Source organism: Gymnoscopelus braueri (assembly GCF_963280865.1).
Source record: "Gymnoscopelus braueri genome assembly, chromosome: 4".
Lineage (NCBI taxonomy): Eukaryota > Metazoa > Chordata > Actinopteri > Myctophiformes > Myctophidae > Gymnoscopelus > Gymnoscopelus braueri.
The window spans coordinates 46,011,927-46,037,968 of record NC_137605.1 but is presented as its reverse complement, the minus strand read 5'-3'; the positions used below and the strand labels follow the sequence as shown (position 1 = coordinate 46,037,968).

General features: G+C 42.9%; 1 protein-coding gene across 1 annotated transcript in view; it reads right to left on the bottom strand.

Moving 5' to 3' along the window:
- Positions 1-12,728: 12,728 nt before the first annotated feature.
- The window catches only part of emc2 (ER membrane protein complex subunit 2), a 43,490-nt gene continuing 30,176 nt past the window's right edge, over positions 12,729-26,042 (bottom strand). Inside the window, exon 11 of the mRNA XM_080427064.1 lies at positions 12,729-12,856. Within this exon, the coding sequence (XP_080283190.1) occupies positions 12,749-12,856 (108 nt within the window). The 3' untranslated portion in view covers positions 12,729-12,748. The remainder of the gene's footprint in view (positions 12,857-26,042) is intronic.

Below are 26,042 nucleotides of genomic sequence, written 5' to 3'. Positions count from 1 at the left end.
ACCTAGGCTGCTATTGCAGCGTGTCGCGGGTTCGAATCCTGTTCACAACGACCTTTGCTGCGTGTCACTCCCCATCTCTCTCTCCCCATTTCCTGTCAGTCTACTGTATACTATCAAATAAAGGCAGAAAAAGCCAAAAACAATATCTTAAATAAAATAAAATAAAAGTAGCCCAGGCCTACTCTTCTGTAAAATTCAACCGGGACTATCTCGTCAAAACTTTCAAGACAATGAGGACAACACAGAACTTGTTGTGAGCTATCGCATCCCCAAAACTAAACTCACTAACTTGAAAAGTACAGTAGGAAAAAAGAAAAACCTTCCAGCTTTGATTAGCAGGCTGCGGTGTGTTGACTGCACGTCTATGGGAACTAGCTTGGCTCGCTGCACCTCACAATTGTTTCCCTCAGTATCTTGGACCAGTTGTCTCCATCCACATCTGTCAACATCAATTACGCCAGGCTTATCCCTGCATCTACATAACGGCTCCCCTCCATCCCTGAACTACTCCAACGCAATGCACCCACTCTTGCATAATTGGTCATAATTCTCTAGTGTTGTCTTAACCCATTAAATCCGGGAAAGCATCTGTGTCACAATCATTTTAACCACTTTAACCATTATTTTGTACAGCAGATATAGTACAAGCTCATAGCGCGTCACTTCATGCCGCACTATAAGCTTGTATATCTGTTCTTTTTGATAAACCGTGAAAATCTGTAAAAATCTTTGAATAATACTTTTTAAAGCGAACATTTTTAACTCAAGTCTTTTGCTTCTTGATTGAGATGGGGGTCCGCGGCCAAATACATATCATTTCGGGTGGTCCTTGACATGAAGAAAATTGAGAACCACTGATATAGAAACATGTTTTTCCGAAAAATGTTAGGATTTAGAAGACATTTGTAGAATCTGCCTCAGATCTTAATGGGTTAACATGGCTGGGGGCCCAGCAGAGAGCATCTGCCACACAAATGGCCACTGTAAATGCCAAATTCATGCTCCATTGTGCAACGGTATCGTGTGCCGAAAATAGCCGATCGACAAGCTCGCAACGCGTCACTGATACGGCTCGTTGCGAGCTTGTCGATCGGCTATTTTCAGCGCGTGATCCTGTGGTACGACGACACATAAATCTGGCTTTGAGAGAAAGCTCAGAGTCCTCTGGCTCACACGCTGCCTGCCACTTTCGCCTCGCCTCGCCTCCCGTCTTATTATCCGCACATTTCTCCAACAATTTTTCCCCAAAACTGTCTAGATTCTCGCAGCAATTAAAGCATTTCTCTCATTCCCTCTCTCCCTTTCTTCCCCGTTCCTTTTGGCAAGATGCGCGACCATGTTGGTCAGGTTGTCTCGACGTTCCCGAGCCAAAGCTGACACAACCAATTTGGGGAGGCAGCCGTGATCTGACAAATAAAAGGAACAGAGGATTACTGCTCAGAGGACGTCTGGGGTTCGAGGAACAGTGAGAATCACACAGGGCGTGCCATTGTTTCTCAACCGCCGATCGTTTTTGGCAGCCATCGCTCCTTTTCTTTCCTAAAAACCCAGAGTCGGGGCCCGCTCTGGCAAAACCCTCATAAAAGAGACATAGAGAGGTTGCAGTGAAAATAAGAAGCATTTGTGTGGCTCGGGGGCTATTGGCGTTATTTTGCGTTGAATTGGAAAGAAAACTTCTCTCTGGGGTGAAAGGGTGAAAGCGAGGGGAAGGGGAGCTCTGACATGAGCTAATGCCTAATTTATGCTCCGTCATACGACGGTGTTGTGCGCCGAAAATAGCAGATCCACAAGCTCACCATGTGTTGCCTCAACAACGCATTGTGAGCTTGTGGATCGGCTATTTTTGTCGTACCAAGAAGTATACATCGGGCTTAACAGATACTCTCAACAAAGCTGATGTCACTCAAACCCCAATGCACATGATAATAACATTATATGAAGCTGATGGGGCGATTCGTTGCAGTTGCAGCCTGGTTTACCTCTAAAAGCACAGTAATATTTGGATCCCCTTGCGTCCAAAATAGCACTTGTTTCCATTGGTTTCATATTCATCCCATATTCAAGGAACTGGCCAGACACAACTTGGAGACTGATACCAAATGACACATTTTCCACTGTGTTTGTACTTTGTTAGTGTGTGTATGTTATTATCTTAACGTTATTCTCCTGCAATGTGAACTGATTGATTTAAGTGGTAGGCTAATATTTTAACCAACGAATGCAGAAAAGAGTGCATTCCTCGTCTCTCCTGTGTGAGAGCATCTAAACGAGAAATGACCCACTTTAAAACTCAGTGGATCTCTTCCTGGGAGGAGGTGCAGGACGAGGGGAGACAGACGTATAGGGCAATGGAGACGGTCAATGTCAGACTCTTTTTAATATCGTTAACTGCTTGTCCATTTTCATTTGCTCCGGGATGGGAGGGGACAGGCCGATTGAGTATATGTGTGCACGTGCATCAGTAGGTGTGTGTGTGTGTGTGTGTGTGTGTGTGTGTGTGTGTGTGTGTGTGTGTGTGTGTGTGTGTGTGTGTGTGTGTGTGAGAGAGAGTGAGAAACAGAGATGTGGAGAGAGGAGTCACTTGAGACAGAGCTAGGCGATGTCAGCTCCATCCATTTGAGGCTGGATAGGCTACTCTGGATGAGGTGAGGTCATCATTTAATACTGTGGGTTTTCATTACGATAGCCTCGTCCCCAAACATCATTAGCCATCCCATCTTGTTTATAAAGCCAGGTGCACTAAGGGTATGGCAGATCAAAGATGAACTATGCTCCTGGCAGTAAATATAGTTTATCACCCAGGCATTCAACCAGCCCAGGCTGATGCACTCTAAGGTTGGATAACGATGGTCAACAACGAGTGCCAGGTGATAATTTGCTTTTTGTTTATCACATACCCATAGCCTTATTTAGTCTCATAAAATCTACATTTTAAGTTCATAAATATACTGCCCTGCGGAACTGCCCTGGCCGGATTTTCCTGCCAGTGTGGGGAGGGAGGTGGCTGAGAACATGGGCAGGTGCTGCATGGGACTTGTTCTTCTTTATTTATGCTTTTGTTTCATAATGGGGGGAAAAGCCTCTCCTGAAAATGGTTTGAGTATTTGTCAAAACTGCATCGTGCCTCTCGTGGTGTTACGCCACATTCGCTTATATGACGTACCGTCACTGCAGTGAGGGAAGGTCACAGAATCTGATGAGACCAAATGCGGTGTAACGCACTGTGTTGGCGACACAAACCAAACAGAGCATGCTGGAGTGAGAGTCCTTGCGATGCCAGGACCTGTACAGTACATGAATCGGGATGCCAGAAAAGAAAGGAGACAAAAAAGAGGTAGCTGGCAAGGGCTTTGGACCCAATAAAAAAATTTAATGACCAACTTTTTTCATTCAGCTCAGAGTTACACCTGGCAATGCTTGCCATTGAGTGTGAACTGGCTACACAAAGTGACTTAAAACATTTAAAGGACTTTGCCAGAAGGAGTGTGCATACTTACAGTATGTAACCCCATATCTGTATGTCTGTATCTGTCTCTCAATTTAAATGTGTGTTCATGTATCACATACATGCAGTGATAAAGCAGATTTGGGGAGGGCCCCATTCACTAGACCTTTTCAGAGGCCCAGCTACAGTACAGTATGTCTGACTAGTCGACTAATTCATTAAAGCCACTAGATTTGATTTGATAGCCAAGCTGTCACAACAACCTTGGACTGTATCAGCTTGGTGAGAGAAGCTGCGTGCACAATAATGCATTGAGTCTGTTAACCATGTTAATGAATTAATTGATGCTGAACTGAAATGCTGAAATGAAAGGTGAGACTACTTCACTGGTTGGGGAAGACATGTTTACTGCTTGTTCATGTTTGACATTCAGTTCCCTCTGCAAACAAGGTCACTCTTGGTGACAATTCAGCATGCTGTGGCAATTTAGCTTGTGGTGATTGGTCAGCTAATTTTTTTTTGGGAATAATTTGGATTTTCTTTTCTTCTCTTATGGAGTCCCTCTGGCAAATATTCCCACCTCAACTTAAGGTCAGTCAAGTTCATCATTAAAGGTTATATATTTGGGGGTACCAGTGTTGGGATTATTGCAGTACAATAGAACATGGACACCATTCAAAGTAATAGGTCGACAGAACATAACATGGCGGCCGCGTCCATTCAGTTCAATGGAGTGGCGCCATGTTATGTTCGGTTCCACTTTCTATAGGAAATGCTAAAACAAAAGAGTCACTTGATGCTCAAATGCAAATTGCCTCAACAATGTTATACTAGGAGGCCTTTTAATGGACACACGTAGAGCACTGAAACATACAAATATTACCCCCGAAAAGGATATGGAGGAGTTGATGAGTCTTACGCTCAAGTAGATCCTGAGAGACATCCGTGTAAATCGACGCCAGGAGAGAGAGTGGAAGCCTGGGAGCTTATTGTGTGTAATTAGGGAGAGATGAAATTGAATGCGATTCTTACAGCAGCGCAGCTCACTGTGCTAATGTAACAGAACACTCATCAACTCAACTCCACAAAGGCAATATGAAAAACATCTGTTTCAACATCTCCCACTTCCCATTGCAATGCGCTTGAGCGGATTGTGGCATCGCGACCTTGATGGTATTGCTTTTTTTTTATGCTTCAGGGCTCTCCGTTTTGTGCCCGGCGGCTCTATTGCCTGAGAGGCAGAATTATGACTGCATTGGTTTGCTATTGTTATGCTACGACTGCTAACCGCGATTGTTGTCACAGTATGCTAAGACATGCGGTAATTCCCGTACTGGGTGGGAGTGAGGTTTCTCCCCGGTGTTCCACTGCTTTGTCAGATGTAGTTTGTTGGCGAGAGAGTGTAAATCTAGACCTTTATTATTCTCGAGTGCCTAGCTAGGTGAGTGAAACCTTCTGAGCAGTGACACAGGGTGACTCTTGGATGCGCTGCGTCTATGTGATTTCCCGTGAATGGGACAAGCAAGTAAAGAGGCACACTCTCACCCCAGACACTGAGTCCCACGGCCTTCCCCAATCCAATCAGCATTAAGAAGCGGTGGGACGAGACTAGAATACCCAAGGCAGGCTGATCTAAACTGTAACAGGCTTATATGGTGGAGTCCCTGTCCCTCTTCAGTTATGTGTCTATCTCAATTGGAAGTGGTCCATAGATCATCTCTAGTGTCTTTTTGGCACTTAATTTCCCCCACAGGACAGGTACATTTCGGAAGGTTTCCCTGATGGTGATGGAACAACTTATTAATAACTCCTTCATTGCTATTTGAACTTGATTCATTCGACTTTATTATGGTTGTCAGGAAATATATCGTTCCCAAGTATGTGAGCATCTTATATGAGCCACTTGTAAATTTTATGATTTCTTGTCATGGCGCACGTCAGCTACAAAACACTGTAAATCCTTTTGTGAAAATTATGTGAGGGGGAAGAAATCCAGGATAAATCAAATTCCTACGGGTGCAAAGACGCACTGAATGGAACTGACAAAAACAGAAGCATTGCCCATGGGTATTGTTATACATTCTCATCGGCGCTGATGCAGCATCTTTAATATTTTCATTCAGCCTCTTATGAGATTTGGGGCCGAGCGAACCGACTGAGCAGAACCATGGGCAGGAGGAGTCACCATGCAAGGAAAGCCAAATATTATTGCACAGAAATCCAATACGTGGGCACAACTATGACAACCAATAACTTGGACTCTGCTTGCAGTGCGCCACCCACAGACAGATAGCTGCGAGTGTGTTAGAGGCCAGCAGCCACTGGCTCAATGACCTCACACATCGAACCTTTATTCAAGTATACTCTAAATAGGGAAACACCGATAATGATACTGCACGGAGACACAGGACCTTAAAATGGAGTAGAGCTCACTTCAGCAGGAGTTATATGTCCGTTCTGCCCAGTGGTGTGTTCTAGGTTTTTTCGGAGGGCCCACACGCATGGCACGTGCACGTGCACATACGCGTGTGTACGCGAGCGCGTGGTCGCCGGATGAAATAACCGCTCTATTGTTAACTAGTTAATGTGTGAATTTTTTCAAAACTCCAACGGCCAGCGGTCATTATCACCTCAAGACAATAGTCACACATAAGCCTTCACCTCAGAGGCCACATTATCACATGAAAAAGGCTATTTGAACTGAAGTCTACATTCTTGCTGCCCCCAGCCCATCCTCCTGCATATCAGATACGCTTTCTCTGACGTTTTTTGGATGGCTACGCTTGGCTAAGAAAATGTTCTGCAGGTCACACTACGTATATAGCGTAACACGGTAGAACACACCACTGGTTCTGCCACTGCAGCATTGAATAAACTGCCGCTTCCTCAGAGCACGCAATGTACCATAACGTGGATAATAAAACAAAACAAGAGGACGTTGTTTATTGTGCTTCAGTTTTTGACACTTGGCGCGGCTGAGGTCCAATTGTGTCCAGGAAACCTTTTCTCACACGTGAACACCCCGGCCGGCCACTCTGAATGAGTGATGATTACAGTATTGGTATCTGTGTTATGAATACAAACAGGAGTGAATACATCATTAAGAGAAAACAAATCACACCCTGTGTGAAGTGGGCGGTGTCTTGCTAGCTAATCACAATACTGAATGGAGTCAACAATCATGTACAAAAAATAAATACATTTATTGATATATGCTTTGATCTGAAAGGGCCACTTCTAGGAAGACTTTCTATTTTCTTCTCAATATCGGTTTTCCCTTTTCTCATTTCAGCCATAGTGATCTTTGAGTTCTTCTTTACTGTTCTCACGAAATGGACAGTATCTAAGTAATATACTAGTGTCACATCACAGTGGTTTTAGATTAGTTTCGTCATATGTATCACTAGCCAATCGCAGCATGTGTCTTGCTAGCTAATCACAATACTGAATGGAGTCAACCAATCATGTACAAAAGATAAATACATTTATTGAAACACTCTTTATGATGGACGAAACCATAACTTAAAAAAAACAAATTTATGTTTTTTTTTAAGTTATGGTTTCTTATATAGGGCTACGCACATGTGTCATGTGACACTGGCCAATCACAGTCCTGAATAGATTGTGATTGGCCAATCACGGTGCAGGGTTAGGCGGGGTACATTTTTGGCCAATCACAGCGCAGGATAATTGTACAAATTTCCAAACCTCACTTATAGGGGCGGTTTCACCGCCCAAAAAGAGGAGTCTTATTGTGGTAATTGAAAATTGTAATATTATTAACAGTACTCGTATCGGTACTCTGTAATGGCGAGTACTCAAAAGGGAGTATCGACCCATCCCTAACTCTAAGCAGGTTCCCATAAGGCAGCCCATAACTGCCCAACCCTCAATCTTCATTTGTCTTCGTAGCTCTTTTACAATACAAACAGAACATAAGTTGCAACATTTCAGAGCCTGGTGTTCAGCAAAAACAAGATGAGATGTGTCCTGATTAACTGTGATCTGGTGCCTACATTGTTTATCATTGTTATTTTTGAAATGTACAAATAAATACTTGACTTATATTGACATTTTGTATTCTTTTTTCTTTTATATATCAGGGGACAAAAAGCAGCACGCAGACATTTTGAAATGTGAAAACCAATGCACGATGGTTTCTCGCATCAGTGAGGGTCGTGTGAGCTCTGGTTCAGAGGAATCTCGTCTAGCTCCTTTCTTACGGTCATCCTTTTGGCCTCAAGACTCCCAGGAGAACTTCTTTACAAAGGCTGCACAAAGTTAGCTCCCGCACTTCTGCTGCGTCATATAGCCCTTCACCAGGCATAATTACAATGTCAGTCTGTTTAGAAAGCAGCCTTACGGGAACGAGAGGGCCCCATTACTGCATTAGGACCTCGTGCTAGGGGCCGCGGGGCCATAAAACGCTCATCTGTGACCAGCAGTAAAAGCAGCAGCAAGAGAAAAAAAAAAAAAAAAAACCTGGCACAATGACAACATAGTATTTATTGCAATAATAATCACACCCGCTTTTTGCTTTTATTGCGTGTAAGCCTGATTGATTCATTGCCTAAGAGAGAGAACACATGGAAATATGCTTGTCATGAGTGTTCTTGACCCTGGCAGAGCCGTTTCCAAGGACTAAACTCAGCCATGTAGTGTCTATTGTGAGTCTGAGGTTGAAAGACCACAGGATGTGAAGTACTGGTGATGTACTATCGATGATGTAACCCTTATGAATGTCCTATTGCTGGGAAGACTCTTATTTTATCATGTGGATTTTTTTTTCCCATCAGATGCCCCCAACACTGTTGTGACTTACACTATAATCAATGTGTAACGTTACAATCTGTCATGAATGATTTCAACCACTTCCTATATAGCCTGTTAAATTTTCTCCTCAAGAGAAAAAAAGAAAAAAGGACCATGTCTCTGACTTTAGACACAGGTTTGGTAACTCAGATTTAAAACAGACTACGGGTGTATCTCTTCTCTAGCCAGCCTCCAGAAGTTCCAGAATTACTTTCTGGATGTGGCCCATTGGGAAGGTGAAGGTATTTAAATGTCAAAATTGTGGTTGCGGTCACTGAAGGGTGATTTATACGGCATACTTCTACTCAGTCACAACGCTCACAACACATCACGCTGCGAAGTGTTGTGAGCTTGTAGATCGGCTATCTTCAATGTGCTACAACCGGTGCACAACCAAGTACAGATCACCCCCTCAACAAGGCCTGTATCATCACCACCTGAGATGTGAGATGTGTCAGAACCACAGAATCTATTCTTAACTGCCCCAGTGTCCTTTGCCCCGTCCTGTGCTGGGACAGTTTTATCTGAAGAGTGAGCAGTTAATACAGATGTCCTCTCCAGTGGTCATCATGTCCTGTCCCTTAGACCTTCAGGACTGCAACACACATTATACAGTAGCTACAGTACAGTACACACAATGCACAGTACACACACACACACTCTCTCTCTCTCTCTCTCTCTCTCTCTCTCTCTCTCTCTCTCTCTCTCTCTCTCTCTCTCTCTCTCTCTCTCTCTCTCTCTCTCTCTCTCTCTCTCTCTCTCTCTCTCTGACACTGGAGACAGCATGAAGCTTGCAATGATTGTCCAGTAATTGTCCAGCAGTTACATAAATCCCAAGAGCGGAAGAGTTTTAACAGCACGGAAAATAACATTTATTCATATTATATTGGTACCAGGCAGAAATTGTTTGCTAAATGAAAACGAGCACAGTATTTATGCCATTTGAAAGTAGCACAAAAAACCCAAACAGATTTGGAAAAGAAGAAATGAGGAATATTGAATTGGTTATGTAGAATCTGTGTTTGTGTCCACAGAGAGGAAGCTGTCATAGATGGATTGATTGTCAATAATCAAAGACAGAAAAATGTTACCAAATGTGTGTTCCTACAGTACATAACCACATGGAATTGTATCTTCCTAAAACACAGGCTATTCCCATTGATTGACAATGATGTGAATGGAGACACAATACCACTTTATGTCTCCGTTCCCGTCATTTCCAATCACAAGGAAGAGCCAGAACTGCACACAAATATAATTCTGTACGGTCATAAAGTAAGCATCTGATTCTGTAGCTGTGAGACAATCATAGCTGGCAAGAGCGATGGCCAACAATGCTGAGAATCTTGTGGAGCACTTCAAGCTGACAAGTATCATTACTATTTACCAATTGGATGCTGATCTGATAATAACCATTGCAAGAGTTATTGCAATTCAATGAAACATACAATAGCAAATTCTTTACAGGTAGCCTTTCTGGTCAGCGTTAAAACAAAACCATGAGGGTCACGGACAGCCAGAGTGTTTGCTAATACTAAAATTATTTAATCATATACTGTATCATATACAGACTCGATATAGGCCAAATGGAATTATGTATACTATTTGACCTTGTGCATTCCTTGGTTCACATGTGAAAATATCCCAGTAACTTACAATTTGATGCAGTGATCACGGCAAGTGTCCAAGAGAGCCTGAACCAATAAAATGTTGTGGTAGGCATCCAAGTTTTGTAGAGCGCCGTAGAATAGGAGTGCTCAGCTTAGTCTACTCTCTCCGTCCAAGTTAGCAAAGGTTTGGGCCTGGGGCCTGTCTTCAGAATCTTGACTGGATGCCACGGGAGTGGGCTGCAGCAGAAAAACAGGTCAATACTGACTGTTAATGCCATGATTGGATGTTTTGTGGTCTGACCATTTGGAAGACTGCACACAATAACATTTTACTGGGGTTCATAAACCTCTCGTGGATGTTAGAGTTGCTCCTTCATAAATCCTAAGGTGTTAAAGGCATGGCAGTAAAGTCAAAGCTGCAGGAAGAGGGAGAAGGTATAGAATCACTGCATTTCACTGAAAATATTTCGGTCACTCTGCCTTTATGAAGGCTATATAAAGTTGGGTGAAGACCGATGGGCAGAGTATCATTTATCAGACATTTCCAATGTGAACAGCTACCAGTGCATAACCAGTGCAAGAATGAAGATGTTTACTGTTGTTATTAAAGCGTAACTCATCCAACATAATACTAGACTGCATTGTTTGATTGGATCTTAGAAAGTACTCAGTAATAAGCTCATGATATGCTAATGGTAAACTGACTGCACTCCAATGGGATTTAAAGACAGTTCAACATGGACTTCCAAACAGTTCATTGTTTCTTTTTTCATACCCCAAAAGGCAGCCTCTAGAGGTGACGCATGTGGAACCACTTGGAGTCCTCCCTGGGCCAAAGGTTGACATTAGGCTTCTGGTCTTCGGGCAGGGCTACTCTGCAACATTCAACCCTCCGCGAAACCTGATCCGGGTCATAGCGCCAATTAGGCCTGTTGCAATTATTATGTAACCGTCTAATCCCAATTATTTGTGATAATCACAATACTTTTTGCATAATTGTTTCCATGTTCAAAAAGTTGTGGAAATAGTAGATCTACAAGCTCACAACGCATCACGATGCAATGCGTTGTGAGCTTGTCAGTCATTTCTTTGTATATATTTAAGTTATTCGCCATAATCTCCCCCGATAACTTCAAAGCTAAAAGACAAACAGAAATGTTATTTTTAATCATATGCTCCTGCGGTGTTCAATGACAAAAACACAATTAAATCGTTAATCGCAATTATTTATGTGACAATTAATCGTCACGTAAAATGTCATAATCGTGACAGCCCTATACTGTAGCACCAATGTAACCACCTGGATTCGAACCCGGGTTTCCCACAAACAAACCAATCATCATCCCAAGGGAGGAATCCTCCTTTGGCCAAGGGAAATATTATAGGCTTCAGGTCTTCAGGCAGGGCTACTCTTCTATGCATGAATTCTTACTTATTTTTTTGGGCGGTGAAACCGCCCCTATATGTGAGGTTTGGATATTTGCACACCAAATCCTGCGCTGTGATTGGCCACAAATGTACCCCCCTAACCCTGCACCGTGATTGGCCAATCACAGTCTATTCAGGGCTGTGATTGGCTAGGGAAACATGACACATGTGCATAGCCCTATATAAGAAACCATAACTTTAAAAAAAACATAAATGTGTTTTTTTTAAGTTATGGTTTCTTCCATCACTTCTTAATCTAAAACCACTTTGATGTGACACTAGTATATTTAACTTAGATGCTGTCCATTTCGTGAGAACAGTAAAAAAGAACTCAAAGATCACTATGGCTGAAATGAGAAAAGGGAAAACCGATATTGAGAAGAAAATAGAAAGTCTTCCTAGAACTGGCCCATTCAGATCAAAGGATATATCAGAAAAGGTTAAAGACAGTAGACAGACTAAGTATTGTGATTAGCTAGCAAGACACCGCCCACTTCACACTGGGTGTGATTTTTTTACTTATCAGGCTAACCCCCTTTTAGTCCATCAGTCACCCTAAGCCATTTACACTGTGTCATGTTGTAAGGGCACAGTATCTTCATTTTTATGTAACCCATAACACCTGTTGTCTCCACTCCCGCCCACTTTGTATTTAAAAAAAAAAAAGAATCAGAAGTGAACACACATGTGGAATTCAGGCCCGATGTTGTTTAGGACGACGATCCTCCAAGGAGCACGGCCCAGAATGGAAACCCCACTGGGACCAGTATACAACCCTTATTGTGAGGAATGTTGCTCAGGGCCCAAAGATCTGAAGTCTTCCATGTGCAGCGGCATCAGATGGGACTCTGTGCAAAGCCAGTTTTTGTGCATTATGCTCTGATCATCTTCAGATGTTCCTCTCCCCGGGGACAGCGGAGCAAAGTGGACGAGGATCAGTGGATGTGAAGCATGGGTGGGGAGAGAATAGGAAACAAGGCAAAACAAACACCCCCTCAAGCCCCTTGGGGTGTTTTCATTTTATACACTGCTTCCTGAACTAATGCCAATGATCCGATTTGTCTAAGGTGGAGATACCCTTCAGCAATGCCTGATTCACTGTGACTCTTGAGTTATTGTAAACGTATGTACAGTAAGTATACTGTATATATATGTACTGTACTGTATGCATGTATGAATGTGCATGCATGTGTACACATGCAAGCACACATGCATTGGTGGGCACAATGGCGAGTTAGATTGGGTTTTCAACCATGATATAAAAACGTGCGCAGTGCAAACAAGGGACTTATGCAACAGTGAAATCAATCTGTACAATCCATCTCAACGACTGTCGTCGCTTTTATTAAAAATATATCACTTTTCCTGCATGACATACTGTATACAGAACCGCAATACAAGTCTGAATCAGCAACTTGAGTTATTTTCTCCCCCGCTGGTCCAGTTCCTGGGTTCAACCACATGGGAGTGATTGCGGGACCCCACATCGTTCCAAACTCCCGAGGACGGTCTGGCTGACCCCTTCCTCCAAATCCCCAAACAGGTGCCAGTAGCTTCCAAACTAAGAGATCACATGAAAGGGAACCAAGCTGTTGAAAGTAAACAAATTAGCGGCTGGCTTTTTATGAGAGGCTTGTGTGATTTCAGTGTATTTGGAAGCACATGCAACCGTGGCTAAAAACCCTTCTGGAATCAGACAGATGCGGTACGTGTTTGAAGTGATACTCATTAGACTTCTCTAGTTCTGGCTTGAGGAAAAAAAATTATTTTGAAATTGCTGGAACCTCCCAAAACTGGTAAAAAAAAAAAGACAAAGATCGGTGGGCGTTTAGCTCACAAAATTGTTACAGGCAGCTGTAAAATTAACTGGTTTCAGTCTAATCTCATGACCAGTATCCTGAAGGTCAATGTAATGGACATAAATGAGCTGTGATTAAATCCCTATTCTAAATAGCCAGTTGGACGATAACCTGATGCATGCCTAACTGCAAGTCTTAACCTTTCGCATTTCACTAAATCTGTTCAAATTGATAAACTTCCACAGGTCTTTATTGACCTATATCATTGCATAGAAGAGAGAAGGCATTGGGAACTAAGATGGGAGTGGAGTGAGACAGAGTCTCAAAGAGTGTGAAGGAAAAAGAGAAAGTGAAATAACATTGGCATACTGTGCAGAAGCAATAAAGCAGACTCGCTGGCCAAGAGACCGCTGGAGACACACAGATAGTGAGATCCGGTGTCTGCGGTGTCTCTTAATAAGATGTATCCAACATATCCACATATTTTGCCAGACACCCCCTATCTACATACCGGGTCCCGCCAGCAGGCCATGTGTACATGGGGTTCACGCTTCCCAAGCCTCTTGCTTCCCTTCTGCAGACCTCGACTTCCCACCACAAGACCCCCGGTGTTCTGCAAGGCCCTCAGGCTCCACCACTGTTCCACCCAACACTGATGGCTCTGTTCAGGAACTCAGCACCTCTCATGAGCCAGGCTCTCTCCAGGAGACAAATCAGACATGGAAAACCCGGATTCTCACACAGTCTCCTAGCCCCGAGGCAGGTCAAAAAACGCTCCATCCTTCCACCCTCCAACACAGTCTTGCAACACGCCTGATAGCTGATCCTAGCAGCAAAAGTCGTGTTGGAAGCCAGGTGAATTTGTCTGGGTCTACGCAAATCAAGCAGCAAGTCATATGCAAGGGGGTCAGCCCTATGTTCCCTCAGTTTAGGGTTGGGATTGGGGTTAGTGTTAGAGTAAGGGTTGGGGTTAGGGTTGGGGTAGTCTCGCGTAGCCAGACAACTATTCCACAATCTCTGAATGCTATAGAGTCTGGAACTACAACTCCCAAAATCCGAGAGAGGAAACTGGCACTTGCGTTCACGAACATATATTTTAAAATATCTTTACACTTTACTTTTTAATTTCCATTTCTGCTAAGCAGCAAGCTATGCATACTTAGATGATTTGTATTTATATTAGGATACATTTGTGCGACTGTAAAGACGAAACGGAAATGGAGAGGAGGCTCCCCATCCGGTTTATATTCTAATCATGATCAGAGCTTCCGAGTCCCAGACTGTATGCCGGAAACATTTGAAAATTGTGGGAGGCAACAGTCTGGTAACACGAGACTAGGGTTGGGGTAAAAACTTGCATCCCATATTCTGGGGAGAACATTCAGCGAAAATAATCAATCTACAAGCTCACAATGCGTCGCAACACAGCGCTTTGTGAGCTTGATTGCCTATTTTCAGCAAAGATATTTAGTGTAGAGTGAAAACAGGAGGGGGCCTAGTATAGAGCCCTGGGGAACTCTCGTCAACTAAGAATAGGGTTTAAGTGGTTAAGGTTTAGGGAACATAGGGCTGAGGGAACATAGGTACGTTCCCCATGCAAGAAAACAGAGGAAGCGTTGTTCTCAAGATCATGGAAAAAAGCACCATCCCACCACTCAGCGCTTCGACACCTAGAAAGATGAAGCACTTCTCTGAGAATATATGAATCCAAAACAGTGCAGCAGTGTTGTCAGTTTGGCTTGGTGTTTCCCACATGAATGGGTTGGAAGGAAAAGTGTTAACGACAAAACATCGGCTAATGGAACTCCGTCAGTTGCATTGGGTTTGGATCTTGAGACATTGAAACCGCAGTTGAGTTATTGAGCCATCATATTTATTGGAGAACCATGACAGAAGTCATAATTGGATACAGCGTTGTCACGTTAATCGTGCCGATTCTTCGACTCAGTCAGCAACCGTGTGTGTTTTAGACCTGCTTGTTCAGACACGCCTGCAGCAATAAGCCCTGCCATGTTGCTGCTTCCAACATAAACCAATGTAACACGCCCCCCCCAAAAAAAAATAAGATCTCTGGTCAATTATTTTTTTTGGGTCATCCTCAAGTAAAAGAAAACAAATCATTGCAGAAGTCAGATGCAGTAAAAAATAAAGTCAAGTGTTGGATTAACAAGGGATTAATTGAGCATTTCTTCAGCATAGTCCCTTCACTTAAGCTGTCCACTTCATTGGCTCATACCTGAGTGACAGCATCGCTGACTGCCAGAATTCAGACAGCCAGGGCAGATCATAAGGCAAAGATGCGAGCGGCGAGCTGGATCAGGGTGTGTTGTTGTGTGTGGTTTGATTTGAGGCAGACTAGATCGACCTGGCACAAACAAATCACTGCCAGTCTACCCTTGTGCTCAGCTTGTATTGCTTGTGTTCACATAAAATGCAAAGAATATGCCCCATCCAAACCTAAGAGAAGTGCAGGTCGGTCTGACCCTGCAATTCCATACTTTGAGAATACACGTAACTCATGACATTGCTGGATCAGGTGATGGGGTGATGACGCTAGTGGAGGATAATCTCATTGTATAGGCTGGGCGTGTGTGAGTTAAACACATTCACCCTGGGCATTCCTATTTTTTTTTTGCAAATCTTCCAAAGTTTTTCAAAATAAATGTTATTCAAAACATTGTTTTTGCTGTATGACGATGTATATAGGGCTTAAATGTTTAAGTGTTAATAATAGATATGCCAAAAATGCCCAGCTCCTGATCTGTCATCGTGAATAATGGTGGGCTGTCTGCGGGACAGCATACTTTATTGAGCCTATAGCTCATTAATCTCCGGGGACCGGTTCCCAGCTCTGATAAATCAGCGTGATCTCTGTTTACCCCTTCACACATTATGAGGATTGGGCGTCATGTATCTATTTCGAGCTCCTCAGAGGGGGGGGAGAGAAGAAAACGCTCCTGTCAGTTCACTGTAGCCATTTCTTTCAGATTTTTCTTTCCAGATTCAACTGATGTACTTGTAGATTCATCACATTGACCCTCCAAGGTTCTGTTATGCCATCAAATCCAACTAACAATTCCGTTGTTTAATGATTGTTTTCCACAATGCATCCAGGTAGACTCACAGACTCTACTTTAAGGACTTGATAACAGTCCCAACCACGTATCAAAGGACAAGCACCACAGGGGTGGTGGTGCAGGAGGGCAGAGTGCTAATGCTCCCAGTGAGAGTTTAATAGTTTGGGTTTAAATCTCCTTCTCCTCTGAGGAAATTAGCCCAATTTGGGTTTAGCAAAACGGACCATCGTGAAGTAGAGTTGGACCAAGTCGCAGCCTCAACAACAAAACTAATTTGCATCAATGATTGCATTTCAGTGGGGGAAAGCTCTTGCAGAACCTCTCCAAAAGCACACATAAGACCCATTGGCTGCCAAACAGATGTCACAAAATGAAACTTATTCCACTGAGAAATAAGTAACATTCTGCAGCAGGGACTGCATAGGTATTATATCAAAAATCTTTAAAGGATTGCATTATGGTGAAATATATTGGGGCCTAAAGGGAACCTGATGGTCCAGCAGCTGTCAGAAGTATTGAGCAGGTCTTTATTGGACCATGCAGAATTTGATAGCTTTAAGGAGAACCTGATCTCCTATTTATATTCATTGTGGTGTCATCAATGCGCTCCTGGATGTGCTGAATGCACAGCTTCCATATCCAGAGAGGTTTCAGTCCAGTAACCCAACCTAAAGGCTGTGTGATGATATTACTGGGATCCCGCACACTGTTTATTTTGAAGCAATAACATTTCAGGGCACTGTGACCTGTCAGGTCTAAAATACACACCTACAGGTGCAGTATAAGGTGCAGAACTGGTAGATCTGGTCTTTTTTACCACAACCAGAGGCTATGGCTATTTAGGGGTCCTTGGCATAGAAACGTTTAGGGACATCTGGCATAAGGTCACAGTCATCCAATCTCTACAGGCCTTTTCCCCCACTGTGTATGACAAACATTGAGTCCAACTCAATACCTCAATCTGAATCATGTTTGATTTTTTTGTTGTTATTTCACACTGCACTTATTGTTTTATGCAGGTCAAGCATTATTATTGTTATGATGTTGTTTTTCTTCTTCTTCTTCTTCTTCTTTTTCCTTCAGTTTTATGTAAAGCATTGTGTAACTTTGCATTATTTAATGTTGTTATTGTCCCTTGAGGAAATGCAACTAAAGCAACATACAATACAAACATTATGTTATGACATAATGACACAAATGTCAAAATCATGTCAATGTAATGTAATACTAATTGCGCCATATGTACAGGACATCTCATAAGATAGCTCATTATCAACCTCAAAAGTTGCAGGATACAGATAATAATAGACAGGTATTGCAATATAACCTAGTGTGGATGCACTTGGGAGACACTGTGTTCAATTCAAACATCCATCTCGTTTCCCAGCTTTTTCAAAATCTCCACCTCTTATACCGTGGATATCGTCACTTTCTCAGTGTCACAAATTACAAAATCACGAGGACGAAACACTGTTTATTCTATGTTGAGAAATTTCAGATTGCAGATCTGTTTTAGTTTTCCCTCCATATCAGAATCTGATTTCTTGTCAAATCACAGGTGTAAAGAAGTGGGTGATTTTATTTTGTATTTCCTTTTTTCGTACAAGTTCTATCATTAGTAGTTTTCAGGAAAGGGAGAAAGAATAGAGATTGAAGGAAGAGCCAGGACAAAAAGGATAGAGAAACAGGACAAATATTCAAATGTAAAAGTTTATGTATATATTCACTCTACTCATATATACAGTATAGCATAATATACAGTAGCAGCAGGTATGTGCATGAGGTTCAAAATAGTGGCAGATGCAGATGAGACACAAAGACCACATCCTAATTCATTACTAAACTCATTTATTGTGTAAAATCTAAAATGTATAACAGATCACTTAACTGCTTGATTTTATATGTGAAATATGAAAATTCACCTTGTGTGCTACCTTTGTCTGTAACGCTATTATTATTGGAGCATGCATGCTCCTGATTTATGCTCTATTGGGCACACCTTTCTAGTCTTTTAGTTTTCTCCGGATGGGAGTGTATAGACATTCAGTACATCGCATTGTGAAGCTGCATTTAGTTCAAAGATCACATAGCCTGGCTTTTCCCCTCTGATATTGGACTAAAATATTTGTCTGTCTGTCTGGGTGGTGGGAGGTCTGACCGTACCAGTCTCAGTATAATGCTGGTAGGGCGTCGAAATGTGTCGAAATGTCCTTCATTGTTGGGTCCAATTCAGTTATGTGCCAATGGGTTGTTGTTTTTTCTATGTTTTTCTTTTCTTTTCACATCCTATAAGTGAGCACTGAGTGAAACATCTTGGACTTCTATCATATGTCTGTCGTTTTCACTCTCTGTAGACACTCGCTCCTCTGGTGTGGTGCTGACACATTGGCATTCCATGGCACCCAGCTACTTTTGATGGCTTTTTCGCCGGTTTTTATTCGGTTTGTATTTCGCCTTTTTACAAGTTTTCCTGTAGCAGTTTATTTCATCCTCCCACAGGGAAGTTTAATGGAATGTCGTTATGCACCAGAGTATCACCTAATCGTTGTCATGTGGATGATGATGTATTAGGCAAGTGGAGCCATTTGTAAGCTGAGGTGTAAAGCAAGCAGGGATAATTGGCAGGTGCACAAGTGCAACAAGGATGGGGTGGGGTTATCTAATAACTTTGTGTTTATTTATTTATTTTTTTTAAATAGATGTTTGTTGATGAGAGTGTTTGCTGATGATGTGCAATTGGGAGACTAATGTTCAATCATTGAATGCTTTAAGTAAAGTAATCACATTCCTGGAGGTGTACGCAGAAATGTTTTGTGTTGTTCTTGCTTGACTTAATGCTATTCTTTTCACTTATAGTGACTTATAATCACACTAATGCATTATAAAATTATTATAGGCTAATGTATTACAACTATGAGAATGATGATGATGTTGGCCAAAGGAAAAGGTCAGAGTGACTGTTTCATTTTAAATTGCTTTATATTGTGTTATGAATTGTTATAAATCATTATGAGTGACTCACAGTGTGAGATGTCATGTGAGCTTGTAGATCTGCTACTTCTGAAAATATCTTTTTATATTTTCACCTATAATGACATGCCCAGGAACGCCATGTTGAAAGTTGTTAAAGGTGCATGTAGTAATGAAATGTGTATGTGAAAATCATAACAAAATGTATTTTCTTTTTTCATGTGGAAGCAAGTATTTTGATTTGAGAGCAGTAATGGCCCTCATATCAAACTACACAGTTTGGCTCCCTTCAAAATTCAAAACGAACTCAACTTAGCCAACAATAACGCCAGATGTGTGAGTCACATCGGCAACTGCAATGTAATTGATTATATAATTTAATGTTAATAAATTGATTTATACTATACCTTTAGCATTGTATGATGTCAGGTACATGAGTCTATTTTCTCTTAATTTAAAACTACATTTAGCAAGTATAATATAGTGGCTCTATAAATATCTGGATTTTTTTGCGGCATTCCTGAAATAGAGATATTAGGTTTTTTTGCTGCCCAGAATTCATTTGAAATAAAGGGTATATTAAATGCTGCCATAGGTAATGGGTTTGTAAGTATGTTTTTTATAGTCACTTTCTGCCCAGTGCTTTATTCATTTGGTTGAAAACCCAACTCATAAACCAAATGTTTTTATTTAGTTTTTCTAATGTCTTTCTATTAGCTTGCTGGCTCAGCCTAATGGCTAACCTTCCTATTTGGATCTGCAATGCGTTTTCTCTCTTTTTAAGTACACTGGGCTTTTCTGTCCCCAAAATATCCTTTGATTCTGCCTACGAGGGCGGATTCCGCCAATGCTTTTCAACGGGAACGGAGCGGTTTGTTGTCATTTGCGGATTTCCGCAACAAAACGCTTCATTCCCATTGAAAAGCATTGGTCGAATCCGCCCGCATAGGCAGAAATAAAGTTCGGTGTGACAGCACCCTCAATCAACATTTATAAATTAAAAAAACAAAAAAATCTCTAACTGGAAAATAGGCGGAATATGGCTCAGAGTTTTACACAGAGAAAAACACATAATTCTATTTTGACATTGTTTTACACAGAAGCAAGTAAATGTCTGAGCAATGTTACAGTAGTTACCCCCGTTAAACCAGGGAAACAGTCTGTCACTGCACTGGGGCTCACTGTACGAAGGCCAATGCTGTGGAATGAGCACTGCTAAATCCTGAACACTTGAAATTTTATTCTGAGTGTAGAAATGGACCCTTGCACTGCAGGTCCATTTTTGCACTCTGAGTGAGTTGACTGAATACTCTGGATTTTGCAGTGTGCAGTCTGCCGCTGTCTGGGAGATAGAGACTCAGTGGAACCCATCACTATTACCTTGGCTGCTTGCGGTCACCCTGCTACCATATCCCTCTCCCCACAAGCAGATGGTAGCATCACTAGCCTGCCAAGTTTACACTGAAGAGAATGTTGTGTGCATGTGTTTCTGTGTGCATGTGTGTGTGTGTGTGTGTGTGTGTGTGTGTGTGTGTGTGTGTGTGTGTGTGTGTGTGTGTGTGTGTGTGTGTGTGTGTGTGTGTATGCGTGCGTGCCCACACTTAAAAGTGTATGTGGCAATAACACGGTACACTTAATTTCCATCCATCTCAGTAGACTACTAGAAAATTCCCCTTATCTTCCGAAATAATTCTTTTTTTTTGTGTCACGTTACAGGCCACGTCACAAGGGGGGGGGGGTATATAGCCCGTTTGGCGGGCTATATGTGAGAACTTAAGTTATAATACGGTAAACGTACTGTGCTGCAAGAGAGCAGAGGGAATGCGTGCCATTGAGAGTGGGAGGTGACTTGCAATCAAAGCAAGTCTGTCATCCTCCGCCACAGTATGTCCTGCACATGGAAGTCTGAATGTCTGCCGGTCTGCCGCCATACTTTACACATATCAAACAGCCATAGTCTACAGACCGTGAATCACGCTGTGCCGTGGAGATCTTTTGGCTGTTCAATAAACTCTTCCACGTTTGCCAATTATCTTTTGTTGGGGGGAAATTAGCAGCAACCGATTACCCCAGAGACAGTGGAGCAGTTCAATGGCTTCCATGAGAGAGAAGGAGAGAGAGAGAGAGAGAGAGAGAGAGAGAGAGAGAGAGAGAGAGAGAGAGAGAGAGAGAGAGAGAGAGAGAGAGAGAGAGAGTAAGATAGAGAGAGAGAGTGAGTGGGGGAGGCAAGGAAGGAGGTAACCATCCAACTGATACAGCAAACCATGCATGGCCACAACTCTCATGAGCACATATGGATGCCATCAATAATGGTGTTGTTGGTTTTAGAGATTAGAAAAAAAGAAAAACATGTTATTGGAACGGGGGAATAACAATGCTCCGTATTGAACTCTAGGAATTAAAGCTTAGTGGCTCAGACTGTAATGGTTGGAGGGGTTCACAAAACCGAGCTTGAACATCATACAGTATGCTTAACTTATGCTTCGCGTACGCCGGTGTCGCTTACCAAAAATTGCTGATCTACGAGCTCACAATGCATCGCGACGCAGCACGTTATATGAGCTTGTAGATCTGCTATTTTTGGCACACGGCACAATTATACAACATAGTACGGTATATGTAACAGTATGTGTGGACTGGGACTCCGGTGTAATCAAAGTACAGAGAAGGAAGTATCCACACATCAAAGCGGGAATGCGAAGGAATGCCTGCCATGTCCCATTGTTACCATTCGGAATGAGGTTTGGCACGACGCCGGCAGAGTTCCTTTGAATCCGGCATTGTTGCAGCAATTAAAGCTCATGTTTACCATGCCTGGCTGGTGTTATGTGAGTGAGGACACAGACATGATGTCTGAAACACTAAACACCTATGGATGAACAAACATGCTACAGCTTGTCTCATTATTCAGGACACATAAAGCTTTTGTCTGCATGCCCCCCGCCAATCACCTGCCTCCCCTACCTTCGTACATGCTGTGTAGACCACTGGTTCTTAACCCAGGGGTCCTTGAGGGAGTTCCAGGGGGTCCCCAGCTAAATTATGGATAGTTTGGAACCAAATGACCCTTAAGGGTGTGTAACTCTGAGTGTACAAATGGAACCAAATGGACCCACATTGATTTTACAATATAAATTGGGGTCCCAGAGATAGAAATGCCATTAAATGGGGGTCCGTAGCCTAATGCATGTCAAACTGGGGATCCTTTAAATTAAAATGGTTGAGAATCACTGCTAGAGCCGTAAAAATATTCTCTTATAGGGGTCCCTGGCATAGCTTTTGAAATGGGGGTCCGCGGGCTAATAAGTGACAATTTGGGGGTCCTTGACATGAAAACGTTTGAGAAACACTGCATGGTGTAGACACCCCGACTATTTCCTTGCATCCCTTTCATAGTATAAAATAACCGACTATACGATTGCCAGCGACATTCACCCCGGAAGCCCAATCAGTAGCAATCCTGCCTTTTCCCTCCTTTTTGTAATTAGGCCCCAGGCCTTGTGTGGGGTAAGCCGCATACCTTCTGGCTGAGAAGACGCTCCGAGTGGGGGGATTTGTGGTCTGTGAAGTCAGACCTGGAGAGAACAACTGTCTATTGAAGCCGGCAGCTTGCCCCCCTCTCTCCCTCTGTGATTTGACACATGCCATGCACTGTAGCGGCGTGTGCAGGCAGGATGCAGCTCTGGCACCATGTGCACAGCCACCATTTCTGCCAAAGACCCTGGAAGTTGATGTACTTTATTACGCGACAGTGACACTCGCTGACAATGACTGGACCTTAAATCGAAAAACGCATCGAAATGACGGGAATCTTGTGATGAAGCACCTCTCAGCACAGCACAACGGCCAGAGACGCCTCTGGAGGCTCAAGAATCCCCTCTGGAAGGAGATGGCAGCAGACTGGAGCCTCTTGGTCAAGGAGGCCTGAAGGGCCTAAAGTCAGCGGTTTTACTTCCCTGGGCCAAACCTCTTTGTATCGTTTAATGGCCCCACACACACACACACACAGACACACACACACACACACACACACACACACACACACACACACACACACACACACACACACACACACACACACACACACACACACACACACACACACACACACACACACACACACACACACACACACACACACACACACACACACACAAAGGCGTGCATGCATCTAGTATTCACATTCACAATCACACACATACTTGGCTCACTGGGATGCTTTCTTGCCTTGAGAGAAAATTGTTTCCCAGCATCTTTGCCCTTGGAGAGAAAATTCAGTTTGCATTGAAGCTGGTACAACAACCAAAAAAGAAAAAACTGCGTATGATGGTCTCCATAAATTTAGAGAAATTGGCAAATATCAACAGAATGGGATTGTGCAATGACAAAAAAAGAAAGAAAAAGTTTATACATTTTAAAATTTGCCAGATGACCTCTCTGTTTCATATGTAATGAGAACATTTCATTATGCAATGTGGCTCTGCCCCTTTTTCCAGTATGGAAAGTTATATGATAGGCTATATCCTTCAGGAAATCACCATCTTCCATGCTTATGTCAATATGGAGCGGTGTGGCTCAGATTCTTTCACAACTACCATACTGTGCAGAAGATGAATGAACTCCACTACAATTCTGTTTTTCATGGCATGAACTCCTCTAGTTTGAACCAAGGCTTGTCAGGATGTTTTTTCCACAAAAATGAAACAAAGTCATGAAACAAAGTTAATATGAAATGACAACCCATGTAATTCTATGTAAATATTCTGCCAATAACTACATTCATGATGCTATACGTGTTAATATTCAGCATATTTGACAAAAGCTGATTGGAAACTGTTCTGAAATGCTTAGGCAGGAGATTCTTTTGTGAGTTCTTCGAAGGGTCTTGAACCTATTTGTGCAGGTTCATCTGGACGAGGTTCGTTCAGCGAATCATGCTGCTTTTCAACGATTTGATAGCTGCGGTACAGCTGTAGACAGTGTGGTGGTGAGTCAGAGACGCTGTGTAATCTTGCATTTGGGGTTAAAAGCAGCAGTTTTAAATATTTATCTATTGGTGTGTTTCAGTCTTTGAGTGTTTCTGTGCCATAGCAGCTGACCTGCGGACAGTTCTCCTGTCTGGCTGTCAGGTGTTATTTGAGTGATCCATTCTCCTTGCTACCATTCTCCTCTCCTGGCTCTGCATTCCCAGAAAAAAAAAAGGGAGTGGGTCTGGCCGCCCTGCTTGTAGCCAAAACACTATTTCATCACCAGGCTGCAGGCTCTGCGACTGGACTGAAGCAGGATTTAGCGTTATGCATGCCTCATCCATCTTTAGCACTCCCAGCCTCTTCCCCAAAACAGACAGAGATGGATGAGCTCGCTGGAGCCCTTGCTTGCCGTTTCCACTCACTCCCTCACCTTGGGAAACTTCTTCTCCTCCACGACTCCTCACCAAGGAGAAGCAGGCTCCGCTCCTCCCCCTCTGCACTCTCTCAGTTGCGTTGAAGGCTTCCTTGCTTCTGCTTTTCCTTCTTAATCTCTCACCTCACCTCTCTCCTTCTCTCTCTAGACCCACTGCTCTCATTTTCAACCCCCTTCTGTTCCATATTTCCATGTCTCTTTATTTTTATTATGTTATTTCCCAATTTTTCCCACTCTCACACCCCATACTCCACCACAGTAAAATCCGGAGTGTTAATTTGCCTCTAACAGACTCATGTTTTTACACTCTCCACGAGTATCAATGAACACAGATTTGGATGCATTTCCTCTGTTCAATGCAATAAAATCGTTCACAGCACTGTCTAGTGAAGAGTCCTCTGATTTACAACAAAATCTAAAAGCTAAGAGGAGGAACTCCACCATTAACCACTGTTATCATCCTTACCGGGAAAATATTCTTCATCAGAGCTAGACCCAAACAACGAATCTGTGTGGCTGTGTAACTCAGTGGTTCTCAAACTTTCTCATGTCAAGGACCCCCAAATTGACACTCATTAGCCCACGGACCCCTATTTGAAACGATATGTCAGGGACCCCCCCATAAGAGAAGATTTTTACGGCTCTAGCAGTGATTCAACCATTTTAATTTCAAGGACCCCCCAGTTTGACATGCATTAAGCTACGGACCCCATTTAATTATTTCTATCTCTGGGACCCAAATGTATATAGTAAAATCAATGTTAATTTAATTCTGAGAGTGTACAAATGAACGAAATGGACCGTAACGGGTCAATTTCGTACCATTTGTACAAGGACCCCCTGAGGGTCCCCAGACCCCACTTTGAGAACCAATGGTGTAGCAAAGCCTATCATATCCCTCCCCATCCTGCTCAGCTGACCTGGCCGCAGGCTATATTCCCCCAGAGCGGCTGGGAACAAGCAAGGCCTCTCCGAAGGCTAATCTCCCAGGGAATCAGGGATTACAGGCAACACTAATAGCTAATCCACTACACTTGGTCTGTAACCCCCTAAGCAGAGCCAGCGGCTTAGCAACTGGGTTTCCCCTTTCCTTCCGTTGGTCTGGCGCTGCAGTGTGGACAAGGACAGACCGACTGATTGTTGCAAGGCTGATCTGAGGCTAAATGGAAGTGACGCCTGTCCATCGTTGGATGGTTGCTGCTGGTAGTTGGTGGTGGCGCGAACTGAAGAGATTCTAACCCAGCATGAACCACTTAAAACCCCATACTCCAGGGGAAGTCAAATGGTGAAAATAGCCCATCTAAAAGCTTGTGAGCTTGTAGATCTGCTATTTCCGCCTATTATGACGTGCCCAGAATAGGGTTGGTAGGGTTCATGTGGTGAACATGTGGCACCAAGAGTGTGAATCGAATTCTCTGCCTGGACGTGTTTGGACGACACAGCCGAATGCAAGGAAACATGAGTATTTGAGACTAATGGACTGTGCATAATGCACTTT